At 51.1% G+C, this 16,636-nt stretch overlaps 2 protein-coding genes and 1 long non-coding RNA gene across 5 annotated transcripts in view; 1 reads left to right on the top strand and 2 right to left on the bottom strand.

Moving 5' to 3' along the window:
- F10 (coagulation factor X) overlaps positions 1 to 475 on the bottom strand; it is a 17,197-nt gene extending 16,722 nt beyond the window's left edge. Inside the window, exon 1 of the mRNA XM_028766301.1 lies at positions 258 to 475. Coding sequence (XP_028622134.1) covers positions 258 to 363 — 106 coding nt within the window. The 5' untranslated portion in view covers positions 364 to 475. The remainder of the gene's footprint in view (positions 1 to 257) is intronic.
- Positions 476 to 2,406: 1,931 nt separating this feature from the next.
- F7 (coagulation factor VII) lies at positions 2,407 to 12,404 on the bottom strand. 3 transcript variants are annotated; one of them, XM_028766378.1, is made up of 8 exons: positions 12,294 to 12,404; positions 9,644 to 9,804; positions 7,898 to 7,922; positions 7,707 to 7,809; positions 6,107 to 6,247; positions 5,011 to 5,120; positions 4,414 to 4,537; positions 2,407 to 3,509 (listed from the first exon to the last, which is right to left on the bottom strand). In XM_028766378.1, the coding sequence occupies exons 2-8, from the start codon at positions 9,778 to 9,780 to the stop codon at positions 2,920 to 2,922; spliced, it is 1,230 nt and encodes a 409-aa protein (XP_028622211.1). In that variant the 5' UTR covers positions 9,781 to 9,804; positions 12,294 to 12,404; the 3' UTR covers positions 2,407 to 2,919. The 3 variants fall into 3 exon arrangements, with proteins under 3 accessions (XP_028622211.1, XP_028622209.1, XP_028622210.1); XM_028766376.1 differs by having other exon boundaries at positions 7,898 to 8,041; positions 12,294 to 12,398; XM_028766377.1 differs by having other exon boundaries at positions 7,707 to 7,820; positions 12,294 to 12,398.
- Positions 12,405 to 12,475: 71 nt separating this feature from the next.
- Positions 12,476 to 15,015, top strand: LOC114620302. Its single transcript, XR_003711297.1, has 4 exons — positions 12,476 to 12,645; positions 12,803 to 12,935; positions 13,202 to 13,255; positions 14,781 to 15,015. It is a non-coding gene; the product is annotated as an uncharacterized LOC114620302 (long non-coding RNA).
- The last annotated feature ends 1,621 nt before the right edge of the window (positions 15,016 to 16,636 follow it).

Raw genomic sequence — 16,636 nt, 5'->3', positions numbered from 1 at the left:
CTCTCTCTCTCTCTCTCTCTCTCTCTCTCTCTCTCTCTCTCTCTCTCACTTTGTCTCTGTTCCCTTCCTCTTCTTTCTCCGGGTCCTTTCATTTAAATCTCCATGTACTCTGCACAAGTACTTGCAGCTGGCCCTAACTATACCTTTAGAAGGCAGCCTCTGGCTGGCCAGTGAACCAAGTGTTTCACCCTCCCACCCGCCTACCCTCACCCCCTCCTCCTGGGCCACTCTGCACTGTGAAGGGCTGGAGCACTTACCACCTCTCCCAGGGAGCAGGAGGCTGGCCAGGACAACATAGAGCAGGCTGAGTCGTACCGGGTTCCCCATGATGTGGCCAAGGACGGTAGCGGATGTGACAGGCATGGGGCAAGGTTCACTTCCCTGGGCCCCAGGTGGCCATGGTCATTCTGCTTATCTCAGCCTCCTGATTGGAGCCCTGGACCAGCAATGAGGTCAGGGGACTTGGGGACTGTGGTGACCAGCCCCAGTCTTTCCTGGGGAGGCTATACTTACCCTAGCAGGGCCTGCTTTCTGCTGAGTGTCGTAGTAACATTTCATGGGGATTTCCTGGTTCTCTAATACTCATCCCAGCCCTGCTGGTACTTCTCCATCTGGTAGACGTGTCAGTCCCCTCCTTGTTTTCAGGAACAGGAACTGAGATGGACACGAGGTGAAGCCTGGGTGTCAGATCGGATGTGGGATTTGTACCCTCGCTCTCAATGCCCTAGCTGGCCCCCACAGACTCTGGCCACAAGTGTGGGTGTGAGGTTTGTGTGTCTCTTGGACAATGGTTATATACTGTAGTCATGGAAACAGGCTGGGCTATTGGGGGACAGGAGCCCTGAACTGTTGATGTCTTGACACAAGTTCATGTCTCTGATACATGACATCCAGGGAAGTCCACAGGGCCACATGACACACATTTGGGTTCTGCCCACCAGGCCTGCCACGCCCAGCCTTCTTGCCGGCCTGGAGCGGGGAGAACGTGTGTATCAAGTCTTGGTGTTTGACAGCCAACATCACTTCTGCAGAGCATGTGGCTCACACCCTGGGTCGGTTCTGCAAAGGAGTAGCCATTTTCCCTTGATCCTGGAAGAGAAGGCCAGGGAAGGACAAGCCATCTGAGAGCTATACATGTGGAAACAGCTTCTTTCACAAGCTGTGGGCAGATGACTCTGCTTGAAATGTGTGTGCACACGTAGTTGGGCTGCAGGCCAGGAAGGGGAAGCTTTCCTCTGAGCCCCCAAATCTTCCTTGCAATGTCAGACTCATGGGTTCTGAGCTCAGGGACTGTCACCAGAAGGCACCACTGGAGGCCCATATTCCAGAGTCCCAGAAGGAACAGCAGGAGCAGCCCCAGCAGCGACAACGAAACTCCCTAAGTTTGGCCTATGAGGAGGCAGTACTCCCTCTGTCATCACCTTCTACAAGTGCACACGAGCTGGAGCTCACGTTGTCCCCTTCCTCCTTAGAAGCTTCATCTGGTGGAGCTATTTTTGAGCCTGGGGAGCATGCGCACTGTGCCTGCTCATTAGTGAGCAGAAATGGGCTTCTCATGTTCACTGTACACTGCATCCCGTGCTGGGTACGGTGTTTGGTTAGACAATGACTCATGGCTGTGGCTGCGTGCACGTAGTCAGAGTACCGTAATGACATTTGGCTTATCACTGTACGTGCCAGGGCTGAGAGGGCTTTGGCATGCTGTGGGTACCTGACAAACAAACGCACCCGTGATGTCAGATGTCGAGGCTGATGCTGGCATCTCACCAGGAGGGGAAGTCACTGTCATTAACCAGGCTCTGGCAGACCGTAACAGAACTTGGAAAAGGTGTGCAGTGCTCTGATGGCTGTTGGCTGGTGTCTGACGCCTGATCGTTGCCCTGCCTGGTAATGTCTGTGTAGAGGTCACTGAGCCTACACTGAGTCTCACAGCAGACCTGTGGTCTGGGACTAGGGAAAACACTAAAGCTGGCTTGAGGGGGGTCCTCCCTTTGTTGCCTTCCCTCTCTACCACCCCACTCTCATGAAGGAAATGCTGATTCGAAAATAAGCACACCCCATACTGAGCACGCCAGTCTTCAGGGAGCTAGATTCTCAGTAAGGCCTCTCAAGGGCACTTGGTGGTATCTCAGGACGGCTCTGTGAGATGGATACCTGCATACCTACTGATTGGGGAACCCTCCCAGTCCACCTTCCCCTTCCTTTTCCCAGCCCTGCCGAAGTGTGTCTGACTTGACATCAGAGGCTACACTCAGGGACTTAAGGTCAACCCAGGGTAACAGCAGGCATTCCCCAAAGGGTGTGAGATCAGCTGGTCCCTGCCGTGGAGGAAGCAGTCAACAGCAAGGGTGCACACTTGACTTCAGAAACACTCCCTTAGGTAACCCAGAAGGACGACACTACACATGCAGATGACATTTCTCATTTAATTGAGACGAAAGACGGGGTGCTCACATGAAACAAAAGTGAACAGATGATGTATGCAGCATGGGTGCACACACATGCATGCACACACACGCACGCACACACATTCACGTGTCCTTCGTGCACATGTGCACACCTACTGTGCAGCACTGCAGACCGAACACATGCAGACAGGAGGCAGCTGCAGGGAGACAGGAGCAAGGTCTGAGCCTCGCCTCCCCTCAGGGACACCCTGTCCCTTCGGCTGCCTGTCTGTGACTGCACTGCTCAGGCCCTCTGAATGTCTTTGTTACTCTCTGACTCAGGCTCTTCCCACTTCTGCTTTCTGTTTCCCCTCTCCCAGCCTCTCTCATCCCCCTTCCCCCGCTTTCTTCACTCTCTCTCTATCTCATCCTCCCTCACCCAAAGAATAGCAGGAAAGCCAATAGAATCTGATACAGAACAACGTCACAAGCTGCAGCTTCCTTCTTGGGACGGGTCGGGCTGTCCAAGGAGCTACAGTGGGATTCGAAAAATCCCAATCCGCAGTTTGGAGTCCATGAGTCTGACCAGCCAGTCTGTGTACTGGGAGACCCTGGTGTACACCCCAACGTGGCCAATAGCTGCACAGCCCTCCCCCCAGCTCACCACACCTGTCAGATACCATGTGCCATGGTAGTGTGTGGCATGTGGGCCACCGCTGTCACCCTTGCAGGCGTCCATGGTACCGTCCATGTAGCCGGCACAAAACATGTTGTCTGTGATTTTGGGGGTCTTGGGAGTATGCTTGGCATGCTCCAGGCAGTCCTGGGTCAACAGCCGGGGTACCTCGATAGACATGAGCTCCAGGGCTGTGGCCCCACGGTCCAGTAGCTGGCCCCAGCCACTGACCCTCGAGAAGCGGATTCTGGCTAGGGTGTTCTCGGAGAAGGCCTTTTCAGGCAGACACAGGGGTACCACATAGTCAGTGAAGGTCACAGGCCGGTGAAAGCGGAGTAGGGCAATGTCATGGTCGATCTTGCCTCGGATGTACTTGTCGGGCATGAAGACCTGTACTACCCGCCGTATTTGCTCGGTCCCATCCTTCTCACTGAAGTCATGTTCACCTGGAAGGATGTCATGCCACTCATGGGACATATCCTACCATGTCTCATGGGTCATATCCTACCATGCCTCATGGGATATATCCTACCATGCCTCATGGGACGTATCCTACCATGTATCACTGGACATGTCCTACCATGCCTCATGGGATATATCCTACCATGCCTCATGGGTCATATCCTACCATGCCTCATGGGACATATCCTACCATGTATCACTGGACATGTCCTACCATGCCTCATGGGACATATCTTACCATGTATCACTGGACATGTCCTACCATACCTCATGGGACATATCCTACCATGCCTCATGGGACATATCCTACCATGCCTCATGGGGGGTATTCAACCATGCCTCATGGGGCATATCCTACCATGCCTCATGGGACATATCCTACCATGTCTCATGGGACATATCCTACCATGCATGGCCATGTTCCCACACAGAACTCTACTCATGGGACATATCCTACCATGTGTGGCCATGTCCCCTCACAGACCTCTTGTTTGTCTTGCCAGTCTGACCTAGAGTATGTAGACTGGGCTGTGGCCAGTCTAGCAGATGGTATCTGAGGATTTGACTCCTTGCCAGGGTCTCAGGAGAAGCCTGCAGCAGGGTCCACTGCAGTTCTGGAGGGAAGGTTGTGAATGGGCTGAGCCTGGGGGAGTGGATGGGGTCCTTGACACCCAGTCCGAGTAGGGCGAGATGGGCAGAGTTGTCCCCCAATCTTCTCCTATTCCCTGATGGGAGGAGCAGCCCAGGGGACAGAGTGGGTCAGCTCCAGAGCCACTCTTGTAGATCTCACAAGGTTAAGGATGCTGATGGGTCATTGACCCCCAGCCCCTGAGCCAATGTGAGTCTGAAAATGCCCTCAGGACAGAGGCCAGGGACGGGCGTACCTACCCATCACCACTGTGATGTTTACCCAGCTCCGGATATTATCGAAGCAGTGGGCTGCGGTCACTATCCATCTGGAGTCCAGCAGGACGGCCCCACACAGCAATAACCCATTGATTTTCAGCACAGCCTGGGCGGAGGCACACAGACAAAGAGAGCCAGGCTATTTTTATGGTCTCCTTGCTCCCGAGGAAGCAACTGACTCGACATAATTCCTGCCCACAATCCCTCTGGGGATTCCCCCAGCAGGGTAGAGCAGCCCTGGCTCTGCGGGCTCTGGTAGACAGCAGGGTTGCGGAAAGATGGGGTGCATGGATGATGGGGTGCAGCTACAGGTCTTCAGGTGACTCGTGTGAGGCAGCTGCAGGCCTTGTGTGGTTTCTGCATGCAATGGGCCTCAGTATCTGCTTTCTTTCCCTTTCTAGGCACAAGAGTGTAGGGGTGGGGGTGGGGGGTGGGAATGGGGTAGGGGTGGAGGCTGGCTCATGTTCCTTGTGTATAAATTTAACCCAATTCAAAACTTCTACACCCCAGAGTAGAAAGCCTGAAGTCAGGGGAGTCGGAGCTGGAGAAGGGAGGTTTGCACAGGATGGAGAGCCTTACCTGCCACGGACACTCCCCTTTGGGGCACACATAACCTCCTACAATCCGGCCTTGGCGGCTGCTGGAGTTTCTTTTTTCTACGACAGGTATTCTCCCACATGGGTACTCAACTGTATGAAACAGAAGTCAGAGAGAGAGGGGTGCAGAGGTGGAGGTGCCTGTGGGTGGAGGAGGAGTAGCAGCCGCCCCCTGCCGTAGCTCCTGCTGGGGGCAGTGAGAGGCCTCAGGAGAGAGAAACCTGGTGTTTCCATCTAGAGTGGGCAGAGAGGGCCTACTGCAGCGGCTGGGAGAGGAGGCAGAAAGTTGAGGCCCTGCTTTCTAGAACTGGGGTCTGCTAGATCCTCACAGGGAACACATGTGGCTCTGGCTTGCTTGGAAGCAAGGGATGATCTGGCTAAATATGAATCACCGGCACTGAAAACCAGGGTCTTCTGACCAGACTTACGCTCCTCCCACTTTGAAGGCCTCGGGTAAGAAAGAACAGTTAGCTGTGGCCTTCTGACTTTCCAGTTTCATGGCACAGGCTGAGCCCATCCTCTTCTGAGGGAGCCTCGGCCTTTGGAAGCAGATCTCAAACAGTCTTGTTGTGGAGAACATGTTTTAAGAGCAGGGGGCGAGAGTCTGGTTCCCAGCACCCACACAAGCAACTCGAAACTCTGACCTCTGCAGGACTGCAGTCATCTGTAATACTGTCCCACCCACATGCACGGAATTAACATGATAGTTATGCTGTTGGCTGCAGCAGTGGATACAGACGCCAGGTGTGTCTACGTGACTCCCAAGTGTGTCTCAGAGACTCCAAATTGGGCATAAGAGGTGATGTAGGACCTCCTCATCCACTCCTGGCCTGCTTCAACGGACAGGACACTTGAGACAGTGCAGGATGCTGGCCCAGGGTTCCAGGCTAACAGCTCTCAAGTCAGGTGTCCTTCAAGTTTCTACCCTTCCACCTCACAGTCAGTCAGCATCTATCAGATACTTGATAAGCAGGGGTCTGGCCTTGTCACACATCTTTGGACTGATAACTTGCCACAGATCAGCACAGGTGACAGGCTCTTCAGAGCCTAAGGCAGCTCCGGTCCCTGGAGCCTGTTACCTTTTGGTTTGCAGGACACCTCATCAGGCTGAAGCTCGTAGCCCTCGTGACAGCTGCAGGTACGCTTGGTCCCTACATGGTCCGTGCAGTACTGGTCACAGTCACCATTTTCATTTGCACAGATCAGCTGCTCATTCTTGTCTGAGGACAGGAGAAGACAACGTGAGAGGTCCCTGCAAGGCTGGCAGGCAGCCCATGGTGGTGGTCATCCTTGTCCCCTTGGGATATGGCGCGTAGCTATGGATTACTGAGGCTGAACTGGCATCACCTGCCTTGTGGACTGATCTGGAGGAATGAAAGCTAGATCTGGGAGTCACATGTCTGAGCAATCTTGACAGCAGGCAGTCTCGACGGCATTTGGAGGATGCTAGGTTGGTATGTGATGGCTTCACCCTTCCAAGACTCTAATGAGAAGCTGGAAAGGGTTCTAGAGGTAAGCAAACATTTCCCGAGGAAAGGAAACATTCTCAACGGAACGGGGAACCAGTCCATGGATGGTCATAAGGAGAAGTTACTCTAGGGGCAACCTTCATGACCATGTGAGCTATCTAGGCCCTTGGTTACAGCACAGGCCATTGGCCCAGACAGAGAAGGCAGCAAGGGTGGTCAGTTCAATTCTGCACCAGCCCAGAGCCACAGTATGGAAGCCTGCCCTGTGACTCACAATCACTGCTCACCAAACCTTACAGGTCTCCGGGGGTCAGTGACTGTTAGTGAGCCCTTCTTCCCTTCCCCTTTACATTCTCTGACCTCGTTCTGATGAGAACAGGAGGCAGCTGACGCCAGGAAGAACCCACTTGGGCAGTAAGGAGCCCTAGGTCTAAAGAAAGCACAACTTTGCCCCGGCTGAAGAGGTAACCTTGGGGGATCCCCCGACTGGAATGTTGCCACATGTCTGGGGCCTTGGGCCATACCAGATGGCTAGCCAAAGGTATGATTGATGGTGGGCTTTGGGCCTGGAGGGGCTGGAGACAGGTCTTTCACACCTAGGCCTGGGGTTAAGTGACTTTCTAGGTCGGTGATACTCTACAGTACTTTACATGCATTCTAGAAGAACTGAGCTGTCTTCTGTGTGAGCCCACAGAAGAGAACAACTGGAAGCCTGCTCCTGGCCTTTGCAAGCTTTGGTGTAACAAAATGCCCACATGTACCTCTGCTGCCAGTGAATTCTATGAGGCCCACTAGTGAACTACTGGGTCCACAGTGGTTTGGTGGTCTCCAAGCAAAACAATAATTTGATATTTCAAAGGTGAATAAATAGTTCACACCTTTAAAGTGGCAGAGAAGAAGTTTACCCAGCTGACTTGCCTGGTGGGGACAGAAGCTGGACCCTCTCCCAGATGTCTCCAGACCAGCAGAATTTTTCAGAGCAGGGAGTCAAAAGGGACACTGAGTCTGAGACGAAGAATCTTAGACTCATAAATCAAAGGCCCTCGGTTTAAAAGGAGCACGTAACGTCTCCCAGATCAATTTCCTGCAGGGGCCGAGGCCGGCCTGGACACCCACTCCTTCCTTGATGAAGCTGTTACCGGAACCAGTCACCCAGGCCCTTCCCTCCTGACTCCATCCACTGCAAATGGAGGCAGGAAGTTGGTCTCACTTTTCTCGCAGTTCCGACCCTCGAAGTCTAGGAGGCAGAAGCAGACGTAAGACTTGAGATGATCCTGGCAGGTACCCCCGTTCTGACATGGGTTCGAGGCACACTGATCCCCATCTGTGGGTGAGCTGACGTTAGTGCGTTGTAAAGAAGGGGTGTGTGGGGAGGGGCACAGATGGCTTTCATCTACTCACCACTGTAAACAGTCCAGAACTGCTTCTGAGAGGGAAGAAGAAACCATGTTCATGAGAAGTAGCTGTCCACGGAGGGAGCCCAGGAGCTATGGGTGGGGCTCCTGACCTGGGCATCTGTGAGGGGCTTGGGAAGACAGTGTTCCTCTGGAGACAAGGAGGTTGATCAACATCTGAGGTTGATGTTTCTCTAGCCCTTTCCAGGGACATGTAAGTCACAACATAGTTGCCTCTCCCAAGTGAGAGCACCTGAGTTCTGACCCTGATCCTGCTTTCTCTAGCTCTGGCCTGAACCTCAAAATGTGGGAGGTGTCATCCCATGGGGGTTCTGGTCTGAATAAAAAGGCAACAGTGACCTGAGCACCAGCCTCCATCACTCTCTGCTTCCTGATTGGATGCCCTGTGACTAGCTGCCATCATGCCTTCCCTGACACCTGAACTACCAACCAGAGTAAACCTGTCTTTCCCTCAGTTACTTCTTGTCAGGTATTTGGTCACATCAGTCAGTGAGGAAAGTAGCTTCTTCCAGCTCCCTATGTGCTCTGAGTGTGAGGATACCTGTAAGGGAGGTGTGTTGTGAATGTGAGGTCTGCTAAGTAATTTCCTTTGGGTTTGTGAGATATCCTGTGGAAATGAGGGTTCCTGTGTGAGGTGTTCTGAGGGTGTAAATTCTCCAGTATATGTGAACTTCATCTGTGAGTGTGAGGTCTCTTGTGTGAGAGAGAGGTGTTCTGTGAGTGTGAGGTGAGCCTCCTGTGAGTGTGAGGTAGGCCTCCTGTGAGTGTGAAGTGAGCTTCCTGTGAGTGTGAGGTGATCCTCCTGTGAGTGTGAGGTGGGCCTCCTGTGAGTGTGAGGTGGGTCTCCTGTGAGTGTGAGGTGTGATATGAGCCAAAACAGGATGGAAGAAAATCCCTTGGAGAACTAACAACCAGCCCCTCACAACTGCCCCGGAGCCTCACAAATGCCCCTGGAGCTTTACAAATGGCCCCAGAGCTGTGACTGACTATTTTTTTCAGAGATGATGGCAAAAGTAAACACAGTGGACCCTGTCTCAAAGCCTTGTCCTATCTTGACACACCCTTCCTCTGGGAAAAACCTCCAGAGGGAGATGTCCATCCAGACAGGAACATGCTCAGTGATATATAAATATGTATCTTTTAAAAAATGAAATCACAGGGCCAGGCAGGGTAGCACATACTTGTAATTCCAGCAACTGGGAGGCAGATGAAGATGGACAATTGGAGGTCAGCCTGGGTTACATAGCAAGACCCTGTCTCAAAAAACTAAAAGAAATAAACAGATAAAAATGGTAACTCAGGAGTGGAGACAAATCTGTGCATATGGCCAAGATGTGTGGCTGAGGAAGCCACAGTGTTCCTCACATGTGTCCGATGAGGACTGTGTGTGTGTGTGTGTGTGTGTGTGTATCCTGCCCCCTTGAGGTGAATTTTCCTTCTCAGGTTAACTACATGGGCAGCCCCTTAGGGAATAAGGATTTCCCTTTGGGAATAGGAGACACAGACAGTGTAGTTTAGGAGTTGTATTTCTTGTAAAACTGCTTGTGGCATGGTTGAGAGTAGAAACCTGTGTATGTCAGGGTTCCTGTGCCTCTGAGTACTGATTGGCACTCTCCACAGTAATGGGGAGACAGATTCAGAGACATGGGTGTAGCCCTCACAACCCCCAGCTTACTTCTTTCCAGTCTCAGAGTACTACCCATGAGCAGGCATGGGGTGGGGTGTCACTCACGGTCCTCTCGGGGCTCTTGAAGACCTCTCGGGCCTCCTCAAAGGAGCACTGTTCTTCGTTGCACTCCCTCTCCAGGGAGCCGGGCCAAAGTTCCTCCAGGAGCCAGTTGGCACGCCTTTGCCTGTGTAGGACATCATGTGCTTCTTCCTGGGTTACGAAAACTGAGAGACAGAAGGTCCCATGCCCTGGCAGCTTTCCTCAAGCTGCTCAGAAGCCACCCACTCTTGATGGTCCCATAAACAATGGAAACACCCACACTGGATCATTCCAGTGAGGGAAGGAAACCACACTGGGTCAGCTCGTGAGAACCACCCACACCAGATCTCTCAGTGGTGGAAACTCCCATCTCCCTCAGTGATGGGAACAACCCACCCACATTAATCTTCTCCCACTCCACTCTCTGGTGGGAGCCAGAGTCCCTGTCCACCTCAAGGAACGGAAGGTGCATAGGTTGGTTGGTTCCTTCAATGGCTTACCCTATTCTCCAGGCTGAAGGTCACAGAGAATGACACAGCCCAGGCTCAGCTGAATTTAAAATTGTGTGTGTTTTTCATGGATAGTTGGTGACAGAGAACATGGCCCAGTATATGGTATATATTATGTGGAAGTATATGGTGATATATTTATTAGATGAGATGAAAATTTACCATATCCATGTGGTCTGACGTTTTTACTAAATCCTGCTTAGGAATTTATAATGGGAAGACCCTAGGAGGGCATACAAACTGTCACGAAATGATACATCTGTAGTAAGGAGTTGCCAAATGGTGGCATCCCATGAGGCCAGTGAACACGAGGCTTGCGATGTGACAGCATGCCAAAAGGAGACAGTTAGTCACACATTGTGCAATCTCTTCCTTGGGTACTCATAAAATGTGTGCACAAACGTAATATTTAAATTTTCCTCTATTTTCCCATCTGTGTTCACTTTCCTGTGTCTAGGGAGTCAGTCCAAGAATCTCAAGTCACATAGCCCTGGGGCTTCAGACCTTATGATAACATAGCAACATCCCTGGGTACCATGGCCAACAGCTGCCTCACCTGGGGTTCTGAGTTCTTCGATTTCCTACATTGGAGGTGTGTTAGATGCAGCCTCTACCACACAACCCTGCCTGTCAATGACCTCGACAGAAACTAGGATACCAGCGTTCCCCACTTGGCTTTGGAAAAGCAAAGCTTTGGTGAAGGCAGCCACAGTCGTTTGGATGTGCTGAATTTGAAGATTCTTTGGGACACCCTAGTAGACATGGGGTCTGAATCCCAGGGGTGAGCATGGAGATGGAGATGTTTCAATCACCTCAAGTTAGTCAGGGGTGGAAACCAAGGGTGAAGCTGAGGCCCTCAAAGTCCTCATACGACAACTATGTCACATAAACTGTGTGCCCGGGATGTCTGTGGAAGGGGCAGCAATGGATGGGAAGGTGTGTGACTGAGATGGGAAAGGAGAAGAGCCAGGGAGGAAGGCAGTTAAGGAAGACCCAAAAGCAGCCAGTGTATTAAAGAAGAGGGCTAACTGAGACAGGGTTTCCCTATGCAGAGGAGACTCATTTAAGGGAGGGAAACCCATATGGGCCTTACTGGAACGAGCTAGGTCTAGGTGGGGCTGATAAAGTGGCTCTGCTCACCAGGAGGATGTTGGCATGCCCCAAAGGAGGGTTCTCTGGAAGGGCAAGAGTGGAAGTCAGATAAAACCATTTTGGAAAGAAGTGACAGAGAGAGTGGGAAGACAGAGAGAGTGGGAAGAGGGCCTAGAAAGAGAGGATGGAGACACTGTCCAATGGGACCAGTCAATGTCCTTCACCAGGCAGAGAACGATCATATGCCACAGCCATGGGGACACATACACTTCTCCAGTGAGTGACTGGGTAAGGGGTGGGCCCTTAGGAGAAGGCAAATTTACTTCGTCAACCTCCTGGAGATACAAAGCAAACCTGATCCCAAGGTCCTCCACCCCGTTGGAGAGAACTTGGGAAAGCCAGACCAGGGGAGCAGGGAGCCATTGCTCCTGTTGCCACTCAGTTCTGCAGGAGAATACACTACAGTCCCTACGTGCCATGGGCTTTGAAGGGGACAGTAATGGCTCAGCCACTCATGTCACTATACATGGGGACATTCATGGCAGCCTCTCTTTCTGTAAGACTGCAACTTGTGATGCACAGTCACAAGCTTTCTCCCCTGAGGCCTTAGAGGCATGTGTGTTTGTGTGTGTGTGTGTGTGTGTGTGTGTGTGTGTGTGTGTGTGTGAACTTGGTGGGAGGGGACTGTGGCTGTGGACACAGAGTCAAGACAGTGAGCAAGCCCTGTAGCACAGTGCCCGTGGCTGTTTTGACATGTTTGATCCCTTGCCACAGAGCTCTGTACTGAGTGACTTCCAGGATCTAACTTCACGGGCAAGTGTCTGTGTCTGTAGAGGGCAGGAAAACACCCTACTTCTAAAAAGTCTTTGGAAGCCAACAGCCCAGGATCCCACCCCTGTGAAGAACTGGCTGTCTCAGGGTGGCAAGCATCCAGATGCTATTTGCTTTTGTCAGGGACATACATCAAATGGAGCTGCCCGTGACGGGGTTCCTGTTGATGTCCCAGCTGCTGCTGCAAACAGCAGCAACTCAGTCCACAGAGAAACCCTCCCTGGACAGACAGACGTACGTACCTACAGTCCCTAGGGGTCCCTGAGGCTGGAGCAGAAAGTAGAGAAGCAGCAGCCAGCGGGTCTGTGCAACCATGATGAGACTGCTGCTTCTGGCTGGGGACTGTCCAGATGCTGCCGGGAGGGCAAAGGTCAGGGAGGAGGGGAGAAGGGTGGAGAAAGCTGGAACATTGGCTGGAAGCAACCTGAGGCTGGTTTGAGGCTGTCACTTATGTCTCTGGCCCTTGTATATCCAGGGAAAGAGGAAGGCTATGACAGACAGAGTGGGCTCAGATCGGAGGTGTGAACAGATCTCACCCACCGATGGACGTCTGAATCCACAGTGATGACATCATTGGAAAGTACGGGATGCTGGGTATGTGCCTAACACCTGGAGAGGACCTGTCGGGGAGACCTGGCTGTGCAGCCCTCCGTGGCTCTCAAGGGTTGCCCTGCCCCCTCCTCTTCCCACACTGTGGAAGCAGCTGTCAGCAGGTGGCCCATGACTTGTGCCTTTGTGTCCTCTGGCCCAGGTCCCAGGTGGAGTTTTGGACACTGGACTGTCTGAGATCAACAAGGTTTCTCAGCATGTGAAACTTTCTGTGTAAAAACTGGGTCCAGCCGGAGAACACTCGGTTTATGGTCATGCAGCCTCTGGAGCACACGGTAGGCTTCAGTTGGACCCTCTGGGGAAAATGTCCTTTTCAGGGATGGGATGCTACAAGGCTGGACCATTCCTTTGGGAGTCAGACCTCATTTGTGGGGTACAACAGTACCTCTCCCTCCCTAGTCTGTGACTTTTGTCTTTGCCAGCACAGTCTACCTCAGGGGCACCTCTGACTCCTGGGGCCCTTTCACACCTGGGACCTCAGTTGCTTCTTCTGGGATAGAGGTCAAAGTTCACCCAGTAAAACCCAATCCTCTCATCACAGCATAACCCAAGGGACAGGAGAGGAGCCAGCAGCCATTCATCCCAACTCTCTTAGGTGAGGCTGGGCCTGGACTCAGGATTTCCTTCTCCTCTGAGCTCCAGGACATGGACATTTAGCTTTCTGGGACAACAGACAATCAGAGTTGCTTCAGAGGACAGATGCTGAGCCCACCTGGTACTTGGGCTCTGGCTAAAGTTCTTCAGCAGATGGTGACCTCCCTGTGGCACATGCCTTGCCTGACTCCTGAGTCTCAGGTGCCAAGGGTTCCCCTAGGACCTGCATGGGCCTTGTCTGCTTGGTCTTCCTTTCACAGCTGTGCGGTGGGTACCATTAGCACCATGCCTAGTGCAGATACATGGTTTCGAGGGACAGCATAGGGGTCACTGTCTGTCCTTCTGTTGGACTCCTCCCCATTTACCTTCTCAGGGAAGATTAGCAGGCTCCCCTGTGTTCCCGGAGTCCCTCTTATGTGCACATTCCTTGTATATGCTCAGGCACAGTCTGCCCCTTCTCTGGGATAGATAGGAAACACTAAACTTCTTCCCCAGCCAGCTTCCCAAGGGCTCACCCCACAGTCTGCAGGACGGGACTGGGATCCTTAGTATGCTGCTATATGTCAGTCTTACCCTTGTACACGTGACACGGATGAGAGGTCTGTGACTGTGGGCTCAGGATTACCTGGGGACACATGTGCACTATGCTCACACATGCACAGGGACTTGTCCACATGCACACTGTCAGTGCACAGTTACATACCGTTCTTACTCTGATGCACACACTCCACACACAGCTCATGCACACTCCTGTGTACATGCGTGCTACACTCTCACACTCACATCATCCATGACACCCACACAGACACAGGCTCCTTCACTCCACAAGGAAGCAGAATCTTAGGAGTGGGCCTAGCACAGAGCTTGATGATGCCTGTGGGTTCTGATGCCCTGTGAGGTTGGGGACCATAGGAGATGACATCATTAACTTGAAGTTTAGGAACTAGAGAGCTGACCTGAGTCAGAAAGGTCAGTATCTGTTTTATTTCTTCTGAGTCTGCGTCTTGCTCTGGCTCTGTGTCTTGCTCTGGCTCTGTGTCTTGCTCTAGATCTGTGTCTTGCTCTAGATCTGTGTCTTGCTCTGGATCTGTGTCTTGCTCTGGATCTGTGTCTTGCTCTGGCTCTGTGTCTTGCTCTGGCTCTGTGTCTTGCTCTGGCTCTGTGTCTTGCTCTAGATCTGTGTCTTGCTCTGGCTCTGTGTCTTGCTCTGGCTCTGTGTCTTGCTCTGGCTCTGTGTCTTGCTCTGGATCTGTGTCTTGCTCTGGGTCTATGTCTTGCTCTGGATCTGTGTTGCTCTGGATCTGTGTCTTGCTCTGGCTCTGTGTCTTGCTCTGGATCTGTGTCTTGCTCTGGATCTGTCTTGCTCTGGATCTGTCTTGCTCTGGATCTGTGTCTTGCTCTGTGGGTTAGTCTCGAGGACTCTGCTGCTGACCATGTGTGAATGATCCTGGGTTTTCTGGTTAGGAACAGGTACTTCCAATCCACAGGGCTCACTTCTTCCTCCTTCGTGCTATTCCCTATTCTAGTGAATGATCTTAATGGTGAGGCATCCTCATGTTCGTCCTGTGTGCTGCGAAGGCTCCTGTTCACCCCTCTCTCTGATTCCTGACTGGATGAGGATGCTTATAGTTTCTGGATATTTAAAAGTTTTTCCTTTGAAGATTGTTACACATCCTTTATCAGGTTGAAAACTGGTTTTAAACTCCTGGTACGATAACCATGATAAATTAATGATAAATAAAAGTTTTGTACATCTATGAAGCTGCTGACTTCTCTGATTCAGTTTGACACAGTAAGTTATAGCAGTAATTTTTTTATATTGCACCATACCTGCATTACATGGACAAATTTACTTGTTTTGAATGTGTGGGTTTTTTCCCAACATAGGTCACTGTCCTTGCTTGCCCACCATAACTAGCTGATTGCTGAAGATTCACCATATTTCTCTGTAGCATACAGAGATTAAATTGGCACTGACCTCCAAACTTCCTCCGTCATCCCTTGTTTTCATAGTTCTGAAAAGTACCTACTGGAGGTAAGAGTCATCAACTGTCCCATTTATCAGAGAACCCTGCATGCTAGAACAGTGACCTGCCAGGTCACTGTTGAATGAATCACCTATGAATGAAATAGTGGTATGACTGTTACGGGGTAACCAACTATGACTGCTACAGAGGTAACCAACTGTGACTGTTAGAGGGGAAACCAACTACCACTGTTACAGGGGAAACCAATTACAACTGTTACAGGGGAAACCAACTACCACTGTTACAGGGGAAACCAACTACCACTGTTACAGGGGAACCAATTATAACTGTTATGGGGCTAACCAGCTCTTCTCTGATTTGGATTTGAGGTTGGCTCCGTAGGAGGGAATTGCCTGTTACTGTAAACCTGGCCAAAAATCAAGAGAAACAAAACCAAACCAACCCCCATGGTTTGGGAGGTTATTGGCTCACAGGGCATGTGTGTGTGTGTCCTCCACCACTGTTGTTTTGTTAAACAGACATGTTGTCACACTGCTAACTAGTTTCTTAGTTTTTCCATAAGTTACAGTCAGTTTTTCTGGTTTTCAATAATTAAGGTTTTGATTTTGATTTTTTTTATTTTATTCTCTCAAGGTAGCAATTTCTTCTTTTTGAGGTCTACAGATTATATTTGTTATCCACCTCACATGAGTAATGCAACAACGTTGTCATATTAAGTGCAGTACCACCTCAGTCATATTTCAGCTACACCCTAGGTAACGACACAGAAAAATGGCTACAGACTTCCAAATACCACTCACAAAGTATCTATTTCATTGCTTTGTGTATGTTCTGTGTGTGCTGAAAATGGTACCATTTCCTGTTTGATAGACAGGTGTCAATGTCCATGACAGCAGTATTGAATGCCAAGGCTTGCTGTGTGCATTTTGGACATTATTACTGGCTTAAAAGTTTGGATTTCCACCTAGTTCCTGAGAGTCTAACTGCCCTAAATCTCATTTTTGTTACTAGCATTACTATGTCAGCTTTCCTTTGCTTTTATCCGGGCTAATCTTTTTGCTCTCCTGCATTTTCTGTCATTGCCTTTTGTTCAGGCTCCCCTTTAGTGGCTATTTATCTACCCTATTTGGTGCCGCCCGGCACATCAGTTAGGACAGGAGTCGCCCTGTGAGTCAGACATGTCAGCTTACATCCCTTTACTATATTTTTGTGTTCTCTGCTCATTGTTCTTTCCCCATTTCCCCGCCCTTCCTTTCTCACAGATCAACACACATGCTCCACTCTCTACCCTTTCAGTGAGGACTTAAGTGTGTTACTTATTACTATTCTGTAATGCCTCTACTGCGTGTCTCTGGTCCTCTTCACACTCAGCACACATGTAATGCCTCTACTGC

This window comes from Grammomys surdaster, unplaced genomic scaffold, assembly GCF_004785775.1.
Source record: "Grammomys surdaster isolate TR1022 unplaced genomic scaffold, NIH_TR_1.0 167, whole genome shotgun sequence".
Classification (NCBI taxonomy): Eukaryota; Metazoa; Chordata; class Mammalia; order Rodentia; family Muridae; genus Grammomys; species Grammomys surdaster.
The sequence above is the reverse complement of the archived record's forward strand: the minus strand, read 5'-3'. Positions and strand labels throughout refer to the sequence as shown.